This window comes from Electrophorus electricus, chromosome 26 (assembly GCF_013358815.1).
Source record: "Electrophorus electricus isolate fEleEle1 chromosome 26, fEleEle1.pri, whole genome shotgun sequence".
Lineage (NCBI taxonomy): Eukaryota > Metazoa > Chordata > Actinopteri > Gymnotiformes > Gymnotidae > Electrophorus > Electrophorus electricus.
In genome coordinates, this window is record NC_049560.1 from 8,600,560 (window position 1) to 8,614,923 (window position 14,364).

Genomic DNA, 14,364 nt, shown 5'->3' on the forward strand with positions numbered 1-14,364 from the left:
TTGTTTTGAACCTTCCGCCCTCCAGTCTTCTCCAGCCGGGACGGGGCCGGTGGGCGAATCTTTCTCCCCTCCGGCCCCGCTGATTGGTCGGCCCCGGCGGCCTCGTGGCACGGCCCCCAAAGAGCCTCAGTCTCGCCAGTGCAGGGAAACACGCCGGAGCTGGAAAAAGTGAGCGAAGCCACAAATATGCGTCTTCTGCCAGCGCTCTGGTGCAGCTGCTGTCTCTACCAGCGAGAGAGAGAGAGAGAGAAGAAAAACAGACAGACAGAGTGGGAGAAAGAAAGAGGGGGAGAGTGAGAGGGAAAGAGGGAGAAACAGAAGAAGACAGAGTGAGGAATGAAATTGGTGGTGTGGCGCCCCGAGCCCTTAGCACTGCCGGGAGCTGATGTTCTTCTGCGTTGCTGTCTACTCTCCTCTGGTCACCATGATCAGGCGCACCAAGCCAGTGATGGGTAAGACAAATGCCGCGCCGGTCTGTGGGGCTGAGCTGAGTGCCGGTGCTTCAGACACCCTCCCTCCAGCAGGGTGACAGAGGAGCTGAGAGGAGCTGGTGGAGTTGGCAGAGCTGGTGTAGTTCGGCGGAGCTGAAGGAGCTGGTGTAGCTGGCTCAGCTTGGGTAGCTGGTAGAGCTGGCGTAGTTGGTGGGGCTGGTGGAGGTAAAGGAGCTGGTGTAGCTGGAGTTCTGCACTGAAGCTGTTGCCCGATTACAGTGAACATCTAGGGGACAAAGCGCCTCAATTGTTCTGTAGCTTCGAGTGGGAGGTGAGCTGCATGTTTCATAACTGGGTTATATGATCAGACGCTGTATACTCCCTGACAGAAGTGTGTGTGTGTGTGTGTGTGTGTGTGTGTGTGTGTGTACATGCACCGTTTCATAACTGGGTTATATGGTCAGACGTAAATGCCCTGACAGAAGTGTGTGCATGCAATCTGTAGGTCATTCGTCGTTGTAATCGCCAAGTTCGGCTCTTTCGCCTATGACACCATGCAGAGAAACAAAAGCTCCTTCTCTTGGTCGCCCCCAGCTGCTGGTGTTAGAAGCCGGTGGAACTGAGGGGCCGTATGACTGTCAGAAGGTTCCTGTCCTTGGCTACAGTGGGCGGGGCAGATGGGGTGTGTGCAGTGAACTGCAGTGTGGGTGCTCCACCAGGCCACCAGTCCCTCCACCAAGTTTGCAAGTTGCATGCACTGGACTTTACTATCTACAGCCTGGGGCAGCTTCCTAAACAGCTCCCTGGGAATAGCGGCACCAAGTCTCTCTCTCTCTCTCTCTCTCTCTCTCTCTCTCTCTCTGTCTCTCTCTCTCTCTCTCTCTCTCTCTCTCTCTCTCTCTCTCTCTCTCTCTCTCTCTGTGTGTGTGCGTGTCTGTGCGTGTGTGCACTGAATACCTAGAAAATCATACCTGATACAGGTTAGAAAACATGACTAGTCTGTAAGCAAAATATAGCACCTTAGTTATGATGGTCATTATTATTGTTATTATTATTATTAGCCTTGAGTGAAGCAGCATCTAAAATGTTGCCAGAATTATGAATGACAAGCTTGAATTCTTCAGCACCAGAAAAATATGCAAGTAGTGCAATAACACAAATCTTACAGTTACTCTGGGAGGTGGGGACCATGGCGACCCACACGTGTGTGTGCTCCTGTCCTGCTGAATCTAAGGTGAAGGCCTGCTGGGGTCTGTCTCAGTGGGGAGAGGGCTATGTGTAGTGGGTAGAGCAACCACCTTTCATCTACACCGACCCCGTCCACCTTTCATCTACACCGACCCCGCCCACCTTCCTCTACACCGACCCCGCCCACCTTCCTCTACTCCGACCCCGCCCACCTTCCTCTACACCGACCCCGCCCACCTTCCTCTACACCAATGCCTATTGTGAGCTCCTTGTGGGTCAGTGGCTATGACCCTGGAGCAGATACCATCTACAACTCGCATGCTCCTGCCTCACATTTTCTTTCCATTTGATGCATGAGGGTGTGTGTGTGGGTGGGTGTGTGTGGGTGGGTATGTGTGTGTGCGTGGGTGTGTGTGTGTGTAAATAGCAGCTTTTCTTGATCATTAGCAGAAGTCTGTCACAGTGTAGTTTTCTGGACTGACTTTTATCTTGTAACACGGCAGTGTGGATCAAAGCCGTCTGACGGGTGTTTCCAATTTGAGGCGATGGCTTTAGGATCATAACGGAGCCCTTTGTAGCAGAGCTTAGAGGAGGGTTCGTTTTACTGTACTTCCATGTGCCCCAGACCTCCTCGTTATGCAGCACGGTGTAAAGAGTTGACTCCCTTCCCAGACCAGGATCTGTCCTGAAGGAGGAGCTCGGTGCTGAGAGGGTCAGAGCAGCTCTCTCCAGCTTCACCTCCTGCTTCTCCACAGCACCCGCACGCTTGCCGACTGCACTGCCTGAGGGAATTCTGTCAGGGAGAGAAGCGACCATGTTTCGTTGATATCTGACGGTCTTGGCATTTTTCTCTCCTTTCTATTTGTTTCTCATTTCCTCTCTCTCTTCCACAGATGAGATTATGCAGCAGGACATCAGGCCACTGCTGGCTGTGGACATTATCGAACAACTTCACAAGCAGTTCGCCCTGCTCTCAGGTCAGAGTCTTCTCCCGCTGCTGGAACGTCCCAGCCAAGGTGCCACAGGATGGCACGTGATGGCACATGCTAGCTGTTATTGGCTGTTGGAACCTTCTTCTCGGAGAGATTGATTTCTCTCCTATACAACTGAGTCACTCATTCAGTACAACTTTCATGTATATACGTCCGGAAGTCAAATCGCACAACTCAATATGGAAGTTTGACCAAATATTGAATAAAAATACACAAAATTCGTAGAACAACCAGAAAAAAGAAAACAGAGTATATGAGCTTCTCTCTCTCAGTTGTTAACGCGATGCACTGCCCTCCTCAACCGCCCCGTAGCTGAACTCGTGCTCATGGTATTGGTGGGTTAAAAGACTGACATTACATTTCCTGAGAAAGTCTTGGAACGCGACCCTTACTGCTGGGTCTGCTCTGAGAATGCCACACCTCCATCTTACTCAAAATGGGAGTTTTCCAGCATAAAAATGATTTAGCATCATGTAACCGTAGCGACTGTGGTTGCTAATATTTTTGCAATGCATGATGGAAATGGACAAATTGCGAAAGAACATGGCAGTGTTACATATTCAGTGTCGGACCATGTGACCAGGTGCGAAGAGAGAGAGATGGAGAGAGAGAGAGATGGAGAGAGAGAGAGATGGAGAGAGAGAGACTGGGATCTTGGGCCTACTGATATAAACAGTGCTGTCTTTCTCTCACGCTGTCAAGATAAAGTGGCGCATTATGATGGCTGCAGCGCAGACAGATCGGTGTTGTTCTGACATACAGAGTGTCTGTGTAAGTGAGGACCTCTTTAGATCCTAAAATGATGTAAAAAAAACCCTCAGCTGCCTCTCCAGGGTTGGCTGTGGTACAGTGAAGTGAGCATACGACACAGGATGTCACCCCTTAGAGATGAGTACCAGGGGTTGATGTCAGTGGGTGGGACCCCGGGCCCAGACTTGCCTCGGACTCGGGGGGGTTCTGCGGTTCCTCTCCACCCATGCCACCCCACCTGGGGCCTGGTGGTCCCCACCACACCCCTCCCTGCACGTTCCAGCAGGGAGTGGAGCTGAAATGGGGGATGGAGCTAGCTTCCTGTTGACTCACTTCCTCTTGCCCTTTTCCTTAGACTTCTATTTCTTGCCGTACCTCAGTTCAATTCAGCCTTTCTCATTGCAAACGTCCTGTTTCAGATGACAGTAGGTTGGAAGAAGTGAGTCAAGGACACCGGTCGGCTTTGCGCAAGCGTGCGATACAGCAGTCGACAAGCCTTTCTGAACTTTTCGTGTTCCGCTTTGGTCCTGTGAGCACCATGTGACCTGCGCGTCGGTCTGCGCGTGCCGGTCATGTCGAGAGGCCTCTGTACTTTTCCGTATCACTGGTGATATCATGCTGCCGTGAATAAGAGTTGTGGAGCCATTAGGTTGTGTATGCGAAAAGGGAGAGAGAGTGAAAGAGAGAGAGAGAGACTCAGGCAGACAGATGGTGATGACACAGAGCACCACTGATTAGACATAGAGCCATTTGTTCAGGATATTTAAAACTGAATTCTCCAAGAAACCATCACTTTCCATCTAGCGTCAATGTGCTGGCATCGTGAGTTCAAAACAGAGTGCAGACCAAGGCTGTTTTCCCCAGAAGCCCGTCCGGGAGAGTCAATAAGGCTGACGAGTGTGAGATCTCTGCTAAAAGAAGAACAGCTAGTATTCATATGGACAGGTCATGTGGTCTGTGAGGACCACGCCACAGTCCATGTACAGGGGGTCCGTGAGGGTCACGGCACCGTCCGTGTACAGGGGGTCCGTGAGGGTCACGGCATGCTAACGTCATGGTGATTCATATTCCTGTAAGTCATTCACTGTGCAGTTACATGGTAGTCAAATGGTGTGTTGTCATAATCACAAGTATCCAGACTTCAAGTTTCTATTCCTTAGGACAGGAAACTTGGCTCATTTCTTCCCCCTTGTGGTTACAATAATGCAACAACGCTTACAGTGATTGTCGTCAGTGCAGACTGCAGAGACTTCATATCCCAGCACGTCACGGGGAGAATCGGTTTCCTCTTACAAAACCTTCTCACGTTTCCTCATTCCTGTGATGCAATACAGCAGTTTTCTGTTCACAAAAGGGACACACATGAATGATGTTATGCTCACATGAATGATGTTATGAAATGATGTTATGAATGACAGTGCATATGAGGGTCTCACGAGTGTGCTGGTGTAATATGTGCAGGAGGACGAGGCAGAGATGGCGCACCCATCATCACCTTTCCAGAATACTCAGGCTTTAACGAGCTGCCTGACGAGGACTTCGTTAACGTAGTCACGTATCTGACCAGCATACCCAGGTGCTGCCGTGCCTCGTGTTTCCTCTGGTGCATGCTGTCATGTGGTTTCAGATTGTGGCGATTCCTAATAAATAATCAGTGAATGGTCTGGGATATGAAACCTTCGGAGGTGTTTGCATTTGTTCGAAATATGTTACTGTCCCACCCGCAAGGAAGTGATTTACAATTTCAAACACTTTCTGTTAACTCTTATTTATGTGTCTATGGCAGTCCTGCCTTTGAATGTGTTTATCCTGTTTTCTCTCTCTCCAGTTTAGATGTTTTTATCCTGTTCTCTCTCTCTCCAGTTTGGATGCGGCCAGCATCGGCTTCATAATCATCATCGACCGCAGGCGGGACAAATGGAGCTCAGTCAAAGCCTCTCTGGCTCGGATAGCAGTGTGTACACACAGCTTTTCACCAACACCACCATGTCCTAACGTTCACCAAACCAACATCATCATCTCCTAGAGTTCACCAAACCAACACCATCATCTCCTAGCGTTCACCAAACCAACACCACCATGTCCTAGCGTTCACCAAACCAACACCATCATCTCCTAGCGTTCACCAAACCAACACCATCATCTCCTAGAGTTCACCAAACCAACACCATCATCTCCTAGCGTTCACCAAACCAACACCATCATCTCCTAGAGTTCACCAAACCAACACCATCATCTCCTAGCGTTCACCAAACCAACATCATCTCCTAGAGTTCACCAAACCAACACCATCATCTCCTAGCGTTCACCAAACCAACACCACCATGTCCTAGCGTTCACCAAACCAACACCATCATCTCTTAGCGTTCATAAAACCAACACCATCATCTCCTAGCGTTCACCAAACCAACACCATCATCTCCTAGCATTCATAAAACCAACACCATCATCTCCTTGCATTCACCAAACCAACACCACCATCTCCTAGCGTTCACCAAACCAACACCACCATCTCCTAGCGTTCACCAAACCAACACCACCATGTCCTAGCGTTCACCAAACCAACACCATCATCTCCTAGCGTTCACCAAACCAACACCATCATCTCCTAGAGTTCACCAAACCAACACCACCATGTCCTAGCGTTCACCAAACCAACACCATCATCTCTTAGCGTTCATAAAACCAACACCATCATCTCCTAGCGTTCACCAAACCAACACCATCATCTCCTAGCGTTCATAAAACCAACACCATCATCTCCTTGCGTTCACCAAACCAACACCATCATTTCCTAGCGTTCACCAAACCAACACCACCATCTCCTAGAGTTCACCAAACCAACACCACCATCTCCTAGCGTTCACCAAACCAACACCACCATCTCCTAGCGTTCACCAAACCAACACCACCATCTCCTAGCGTTCACCAAACCAACACCACCATGTCCTAGCGTTCACCAAACCAACACCATCATCTCCTAGCGTTCACCAAACCAACACCATCATCTCCTAGAGTTCACCAAACCAACACCACCATGTCCTAGCGTTCACCAAACCAACACCACCATGTCCTAGCGTTCACCAAACCAACACCATCATCTCCTAGCGTTCACCAAACCAACACCATCATCTCCTAGCGTTCACCAAACCAACACCACCATGTCCTAGCGTTCACCAAACCAACACCACCATGTCCTAGCGTTCACCAAACCAACACCATCATCTCCTAGAGTTCACCATACCAACACCACTGTCTAGTAGAGTTCACAAAAAGCCATGAAATCCTGGACCAGGATCCAGGAACTTACAGGACAGAAGGACAACTACATATTGTGAAACCAGAAGCTCACTGTTCTTCTAGTGTTAACCCTACTATGGCCTGATGTTTAGTGCGTAACGATGGAATGTGCATGTGGCAGAAGCAGAAAAAATGACCATTAAAGGTTAAACAGGAACAGAAAAAAGAGACACAGTTGCATAGGCGACGTTAATTAGAAGAGAATTACCAAACATCAAGAGATTTTACACTGACTTAGATAAAATGGTCATAAAATGGTGTGAAGGCACAAAGCACACACCATACATAGACTATACATAGAAATAATGGGCATATGATAACATACAGGTGTTCAGTCTCCAGGGGGCATGGAACGCTGGGGGCGTGGCCACAGATGACAGGTGTGTTATAGGACAGGGACTCTTGAATCCAAAAAGCCCAAAAAATGATTGAAGGTGCAGAAACTGCATCGGTTTGCAAATTTCACACCAAAATACTTTGAGTACAGTTTTCCAGCCAGAGTTAAATTTAAGATCATGAAAGTCCCAGTTTCAAACACGCATAGTCAATTGTTTGTCTGACTACAAAACTTGTACTTTACCGTATTAAAATGTACTACAATTTTAAATTCCTAAAGACAACTGCTGAAACAGTTTAATTTTGCAGTGCTATTCAGCACCTGTTGCTCTGGGAACAGAATAGGTAACACTGGGAGAGTAGCTGCAGATCAATGTCCCCAAAATGAATAATACAAGGGTCGAAAGGGCAGGGTCAAAACGCAAGGTGGAGTTGACAGGGTTATGGTTTAAACACACCTCAATTAAGCAGAAATTCAGTAGCTTAAACCTCTCGGTGCAGCTGCTGTACTGGTGATTTGAGAAAACAAATCAGAGCTTATATGACATGACAGAAAAAAGCCTAGTTTGCTTTGATATTTTTTTAAGTGTAGTTTGATCTCCTGCCAACAGGGGGCGTTCCCAGCTAACCTGCAGCTAGTGCTGGTGCTCAGACCCTCACGGTTCTTCCAACGGGCGATTGCTGACATCGGAATCCGGTTACACCGGGAGGACTTCAAAATGAAGGTACCGGTAAGCGCCAGAAACTCTTTCTCTCACCTGGGCATATAAAGCACATTCCAACAGCACACTGTGCTGCCTCTCTCTCTCTCTCTCTCTCTCTCTCTCTCTCTCTCTCTCTCTCTCTCTCTCTCTCTCTCTCTCTCTCTCTCTCTCCCTGTGCTGCCACTTGTATCATGTATATTGCAAGGCCATGGGGTTCAATATCCTTTATCAACACCACCTTTTTAATCACTTCTGTACATAGATGTTAGTAGTGATGAGAACTGTTCTTGCTTTCTTGCAGAGGAGTTTGTGTGTGTGTGTGTGTGTGTGTGGGTGGGTGGGTGGTGTATATGGGTCCTCAATATTGAAGGTTTAGAGTGAGATTGATGAAACAACACCTTAGCAAAGTATTCTTGAATTCTACTTTTGTTAGTTATGTAGTCAGTAGCCAGATGTTCAGGTGGTTATAGCACACACTGCTGGTGTGAGAACGATGACAGCTTTCAAGACCAAGGACTTCATTTACAGCATTTGAGCAATAAATGTATCACAATAAATGAACAGAAAAGAAGTAGGTTGATATTGTTTGTTGTTATTTCTCTTTTATCAAACCTCTTTGGATTGATGAAAATTCTGGAGAATTCAAGAATTCTGCTTCTGTTTGTCTTTCAGATTGTAATGCTAAATTCCCTGTCAGATCTACATGGTTATGTGGACAAAGGACAGCTGACCTGTGAGCTGGGAGGCAGTCTGCAGTACTGTCACAGCCAGTGGCTCCACCACCGCACAGTGAGTCAGTCACTGCACAGAGAGTCAGAGTCAGAGTCAGTCACTGCACAGAGAGTCAGAATGTCAGAGTCAGTCACTGCACAGAGAGTCAGAGTCACAGAGTCAGTCACTGCACAGAGAGTCAGAGTCACAGAGTCAGTCACTGCACAGAGAGTCAGAGTCACAGAGTCAGTCACTGCACAGAGAGTCAGAGTCACAGAGTCAGTCACTGCACAGAGAGTCAGTCACAGTGAGTCAGTCACTGCACAGAGAGTCAGTCACAGTGAGTCAGTCGCTGCACAGAGAGTCAGAGTAAGTCAGTCGCTGCACAGAGAGTCAGAGTCAGAGTCAGTCACTGCACAGAGAGTCAGAGTAAGTCAGTCACTGCACAGAGTCAGTCACAGAGAGCCAGTCACAGTGAGTCAGTCACTGCATAGAGAGTCAGTCACAGAGAGTTAGTCTTAATGAGTCAGTCACTGCACAGAGAGTCAGTCACAGTCAGTCACTGCACAGAGAGTCAGAGTCACAGAGTCAGTCACAGTGAGTCAGTCACTGCACAGAGAGTCAGTCACAGTGAGTCAGTCACTGTACAGAGTCAGAATCACAGTGAGTCAGTCACTGCACAGTGAGTCAGAGTCACAGTGAGTCAGTCACATTGAGTCATAGTCTCAGTGAATCAGTCACTGCACAGTGTGTCAGAGTTACAGTGAGTCAGTAATTGAGTCAGCCACTGCATAGTGAATCAGTTAATGCATTTACGCATACTGATGCATACTGAGTCAGTCACTGCTAAACAATGACAATACTGTTATTATGAGAGTACTGTGTCATTATAACAATACTATGTCATTATGGCAGTGCTATGTCTTTATGACAATATCAGTACTATGTTACAGTACTATGTCGTTGTGACAGTACTATGTGGTTATGGCAGTACTATGTCATGACAGTACCGTGTCATTGTGACAGTACTATGTCATTATGGAAGTGCTGTGTCATGACAGTACCGTGTCATTGTGACAGTACTATGTCATTATGGAAGTGCTGTGTCATGACAGTACCGTGTCTTTGTGACAGTACTATGTCATTATGGAAGTGCTGTGTCATGACAGTACCGTGTCCTTGTGACAGTACTATGTCATTATGGATGTGCTGTGTCATGACAGTACCGTGTCTTTGTGACAGTACTATGTCATTATGGAAGTGCTGTGTCATGACAGTACCGTGTCTTTGTGACAGTACTATGTCATTATGGAAGTGCTGTGTCATGACAGTACCGTGTCTTTGTGACAGTACTATGTCATTATGGAAGTGCTGTGTCATGACAGTACCGTGTCATTGTGTCAGTACTCAGTATTCCTTCTTTTGCTGCTATTGTGTTCCATCACACAGCTGAACTATAAAAGACTGTATGTCTTCTTCAGGCCATTGAAAACTTTGCTGTGACGGTCAAAAGCACGGCCCAGATGCTGCAAAAGTTTGGAACAGATTTATCAGAGACCGAGCTCCCCAACGATGTGCAGTGCACCAAAGATCTCCTCACTGCCCATACAGAAAAACGCAACAAGCTCAAGGTAGGCAAGCATGCAAGCACACAACCTCCGGGCCACTGTAGAGGACGTAACTCGCTAAGCCTCGTGAAGCGAACTAAACTAATACTTTGTCTTCGTTTCAGGATGAGCTCAAGTTAGCCATGAATCAGGGTACCACTCTGCTGTCCTGCATTAAAGCCCAAGCCAGTAAAACAGAGAGCCACGTACTAAACCCTGATGAAATGGACAACCAGACCACGGTCGAAAGGTCTGTTGCATGTTGAAGCTGTAAATCATGTGACATGAAAAAACACATTTTGTTTCCACTATAAATTACATTTACGCTATAAATGATCGTGTTAATCACTGGGAGAATACCTGCTTTTTCTTGGGCCTCGCCAGCTAGTGTCTGAGTCTCAGGAATATTTTTGCTAATATGTCGTATGAATCCTGAATTTATAATGCATTAAATTAAAGCTTTATAATGCTATAATATTCTATATAATAATAGAATAATAGAATATGAATTGTATGTTTTAAAAATAATAAAATTATTATTATTATTATTATTATTATTATTATTATTATTAATAATAATAATAATATTGTCTAATGCATTATAATGCCTGCCATAAGCCTGTATGTGACTGCCTGTGTGCCGCGGGACAAGGAGCAGAACACACAAACGTCTCTCGAAGCAGAACGACATTTATTTACACAAAACACAAATGATAAATAATAAGGCACTCACACATAACAGTTAGTGCAGTGTGATATAAACAATGAACAATAATGAGTGCAAGTCCAGTCATGTCTTGACTAAGCACTGTGCTCATCCCTCCCGTACTCACCCCTACCGTGAAGCATGGAGGTGGAGCTCTGCTGTTTTGGGTGGATGTGAGCTACAGCGGCTCAGAGAATTTAGTCATAATTGATGGAAGGATGAATTCAGCATCTAACTAGGAAATATTGGAAGAGAGTTTTCATTCTTCAAGCAGGAAACTACATGATGGTCATTTGATCGGAAACACGAGACCACGTCGGAGGGCCGTCACACACGTTGGCGGGCCGTCACACTGCTAACCTCAACCTAACCGAGGCACTGTGAACACACTGTTCATGATAAACACCCAGAGAATTTGCAGTATTAGAGGCATTTTGCCCAGAGGGAATGGCAGCTTAGCCACAGGAGAAAGTAAAAAACACACAGAAAAAAACATATTAAGAACTAGAGGTGTGAAAACATTTGAGCAAGAAACTGTTATTCTTTACTTTACTGATGTGCTTTATTTAATGATTGTGCGCTTCATTGCTTCTGTGATGTTTGGAGGCTTAAGCAGGATGCGGGGATGAGGCACGTTGAAACACATTTATTGACACACTTAACAACCAGATGTAGTACGCAGGCTATAGTTTCAAACACTGACAACCTCAACGATAAGACACGAGTCATATACACGCATGACAATTACACACAACAAGGATCAGGTGAACGACATGAGAGGGCATGACAACACAGACAAACACACACACACACACACACACACACACACACACACACACACACACACAGACGTTTGAGGGGGGGAGGGGCCGTACCGTGACAACTTCAGTTTGCTTGCGTCAGAAAACAAAGGTTAAAGCGCCAATATTTTTTTAAGGTGGAATTCCAACGCTAATGTTTGTTTTTTGTTTGTTTTTTTTTAAGGTAGAAGCATTCCTATTGCTCAGAAGGTTGTAGTACATTGACACGCTTTGGTAAAATATTTGCACTTAGGGCATTTGGTAGACACCCTTGTCCAGAGAGACTTACAGAAGGGCTTTGAAGTCTCCAGCAAATCCGCCTCCTCCTGTGACACCAGGTAGTTCAGTGTTAGGAACACTGTCAGACTAAAGCCCTGCTTGGGTATGAGCAGGACAGAAGATAAAGACAGCAGTGGGTGTTTTTCACCAACCGGGTGTCAGGACAGAGTTTTGTTTTCAGCCCAGGGTGGCCCGTATCCTGGGCAAGTCCAGGTGACCGTGATAACAAACACCAGAACCTTCCAGTCCTCCAGCGTGTACATGTGCCCCAGGCTGATTCAGAGTAATGAGTCTGTTTGTGAACACTTACGTAGTTCCCAGTGGACGTGTATATCCTCACCACTGAAGTTCATTTGGTTTGTTTTCCTTTACTTCAAACAGTGATAAATAATAAATCAGTAACTGCTGAATTCCATGAAACCTACTTGTGCGCTTTCATTAAGAATTCATTACATTAATGAAATTAATCTTTGCCCAAACTGAAGCAATACTAAACAAGAATGAAACAAATACTAAACAAACACAAAACAAATACTAAACAAACACTAAACAATTACTAAACAAATAACACAGCTTACAGACTACCATGTTGTTGTCTGTTGTAAGCGGGTGAGCTCTAAACACCTCAGTGTGACGTTGGTGTTCCCCAGGTTGATGGCTCAGCTGGACGAAACAGAAAATGCCTTTGAACAGTTCTGGTCGAAGCATCATGTGAAGTTGGAACAGTGTTTACAGCTCAGACACTTTGAGCAAGACTTCAGAGAGGTACACACAACATGCACCGTGCCTCCTCCCTCAAAACTATATGTTCTAATAGAAAACCCAGAATATACGTGTATGTAACTATACGTAGAGAATGTGTGGAAAATGAAACTCAGAAGATGTGCACGTGTGCGGGTGTTTGTGCGTGTGCCTGTGTATGTGGGTGTCTGTGTGTGGAGCTGTGGCTGTGTGTGTGGATGGGTTTTGTGCGTGTGTCTGTGTGTGTGGGTGTGTGTGTGTGTGTGGGTGTGTGTGTGTGGGTGTGTTTTATGCCCGTGTCCGTGTGTGGGTGTGCGTGTTTTGTGCGTGTGCATGCGTGGGTGCGTGTGTGGGTGTGCTTTGTGCATGTGCGTGCACGTGTGCGTTCGTGAAGGTGAAAGCCTGTCTGGACAGCCTGATGGCAGCTCTGATGTGGCTCTCAGACCTCGGAGACTGTGTAACTGGTGTGGAGCAGATCTTGGCTGATCTGAGGAGGTTGGAGACCAGCGCGGAGGTTTGCCTCGTCCCTCCCACTCCCTGCCTGACACTTCACAGTGAACTAAAACAATATCAGAGTACTGAGCAGTGGGAAAACACTGTATAGCACACAACCAATCCTACAGGTGTGCTGTTAATTACAGTGTATTGTACTAACATTTTATAACAATGCACTGATAATCTCTACTTATATAATGGAAATGCATAAGGAATAATTACAGAATAATAAAGATTACAGATGTTACACATTGTTAATCATTATATTTCACTATAATTGCTGGTATAATTACACTGTAGCAGTGTTGGGATATTGGAATATTTTACCAACACCACATTCCTGGAAGAACCTGTAACTTTGTTAAAGTGTAGCGTTAAAATACTGCAGTAATTACAGTTATACTAGAGTAATTGCATTCGTTACACATTGTCATTGTTACTCAATGTGAATGTTATTATTTATTGTTATTCGTTAATAAGAAGTATTCTTCTTAGCAGGTATAATTGGTATATTGTCACTGTAGTGATGGTGGTGTACTGTAGTGTGTTACTAGCAGCACTTCCTGGGAGGGTGTGTGTCAGTACCCCTGCTGATGTGTGTGTCTGTGCGCGTGTCTGTGCGCGTGTCTGTGCGCGTGTGTGCATGTGTGCGTGTGGGTGTGTGTGTCTGTGCATGTGTCTGTGCGTGTGCGTGTGTGCATGCGTGTGGGTGTGTCTGCGTGTGTGCGTGTGTCTGTGTGTGTGTGATGCAGGATTGTCTGGAGAAGGCCCAGCTGCAGGCTGGTCACGGAGAACAGCTCATCCAGAGTGGTCATTATGCCGTCGACTCCATACGGCCGAAGTGTGTGGAGCTGCACCACATTTGTGACGACTTCAGCAACGAGACCAAAAAGAAATACGATGTCCTGTCCAAATCACTTGCCATCCACACGGGCATAGACAAGGTTGGCAGAACTGCTTAAAACACTCTGGATATGGGTAAAGCGCGCCGGATATGGGTAAAGCACGCCGGATATGGGTAAAGCGCTCCAGATATGGATAAAGTGCTCTGGATATGGATAAAGCACTCGAGATATTTGTGTCATTCCACCAGGTTATTTTGTTGTGCTGGAGTAGTGCTCACAGTGGAATGTGATGAACACAGAGAATGTAAACAAAGCACTTTAACAGGCGCCAGGCTAAAATCCGTAGTTGGTTGGGAGTAATTGATGGGAGACACATTATGCCCCACTGCACATGGGTCAGTGCGGGAGAACAATACAGCACTCACAGCTCTTCAGTGAAATGTTATGTCACAAGCTGGAAACGTCTGTCCACCATGGCC

At 46.3% G+C, this 14,364-nt stretch overlaps 1 protein-coding gene across 8 annotated transcripts in view; it reads left to right on the top strand.

Moving 5' to 3' along the window:
* mcf2l2 (MCF.2 cell line derived transforming sequence-like 2) overlaps nt 1-14,364 on the top strand; it is a 60,349-nt gene that overhangs the window by 9,783 nt on the left and 36,202 nt on the right. For 6 of the 8 annotated variants that reach the window (XM_026996269.2, XM_026996293.2, XM_026996317.2 and 3 more), the window contains exons 2-11: nt 2,513-2,596; nt 4,823-4,937; nt 5,225-5,315; nt 7,609-7,728; nt 8,374-8,490; nt 9,894-10,043; nt 10,145-10,269; nt 12,455-12,569; nt 12,940-13,059; nt 13,793-13,984. In XM_026996269.2, the coding sequence (XP_026852070.2) occupies nt 2,513-2,596; nt 4,823-4,937; nt 5,225-5,315; nt 7,609-7,728; nt 8,374-8,490; nt 9,894-10,043; nt 10,145-10,269; nt 12,455-12,569; nt 12,940-13,059; nt 13,793-13,984 (1,229 nt within the window). Of the gene's footprint in view, nt 1-104; nt 453-2,512; nt 2,597-4,822; nt 4,938-5,224; nt 5,316-7,608; nt 7,729-8,373; nt 8,491-9,893; nt 10,044-10,144; nt 10,270-12,454; nt 12,570-12,939; nt 13,060-13,792; nt 13,985-14,364 lie in introns of those variants that run through there. The other 2 variants (XM_026996281.2, XM_026996276.2) reach the window with 2 other exon arrangements.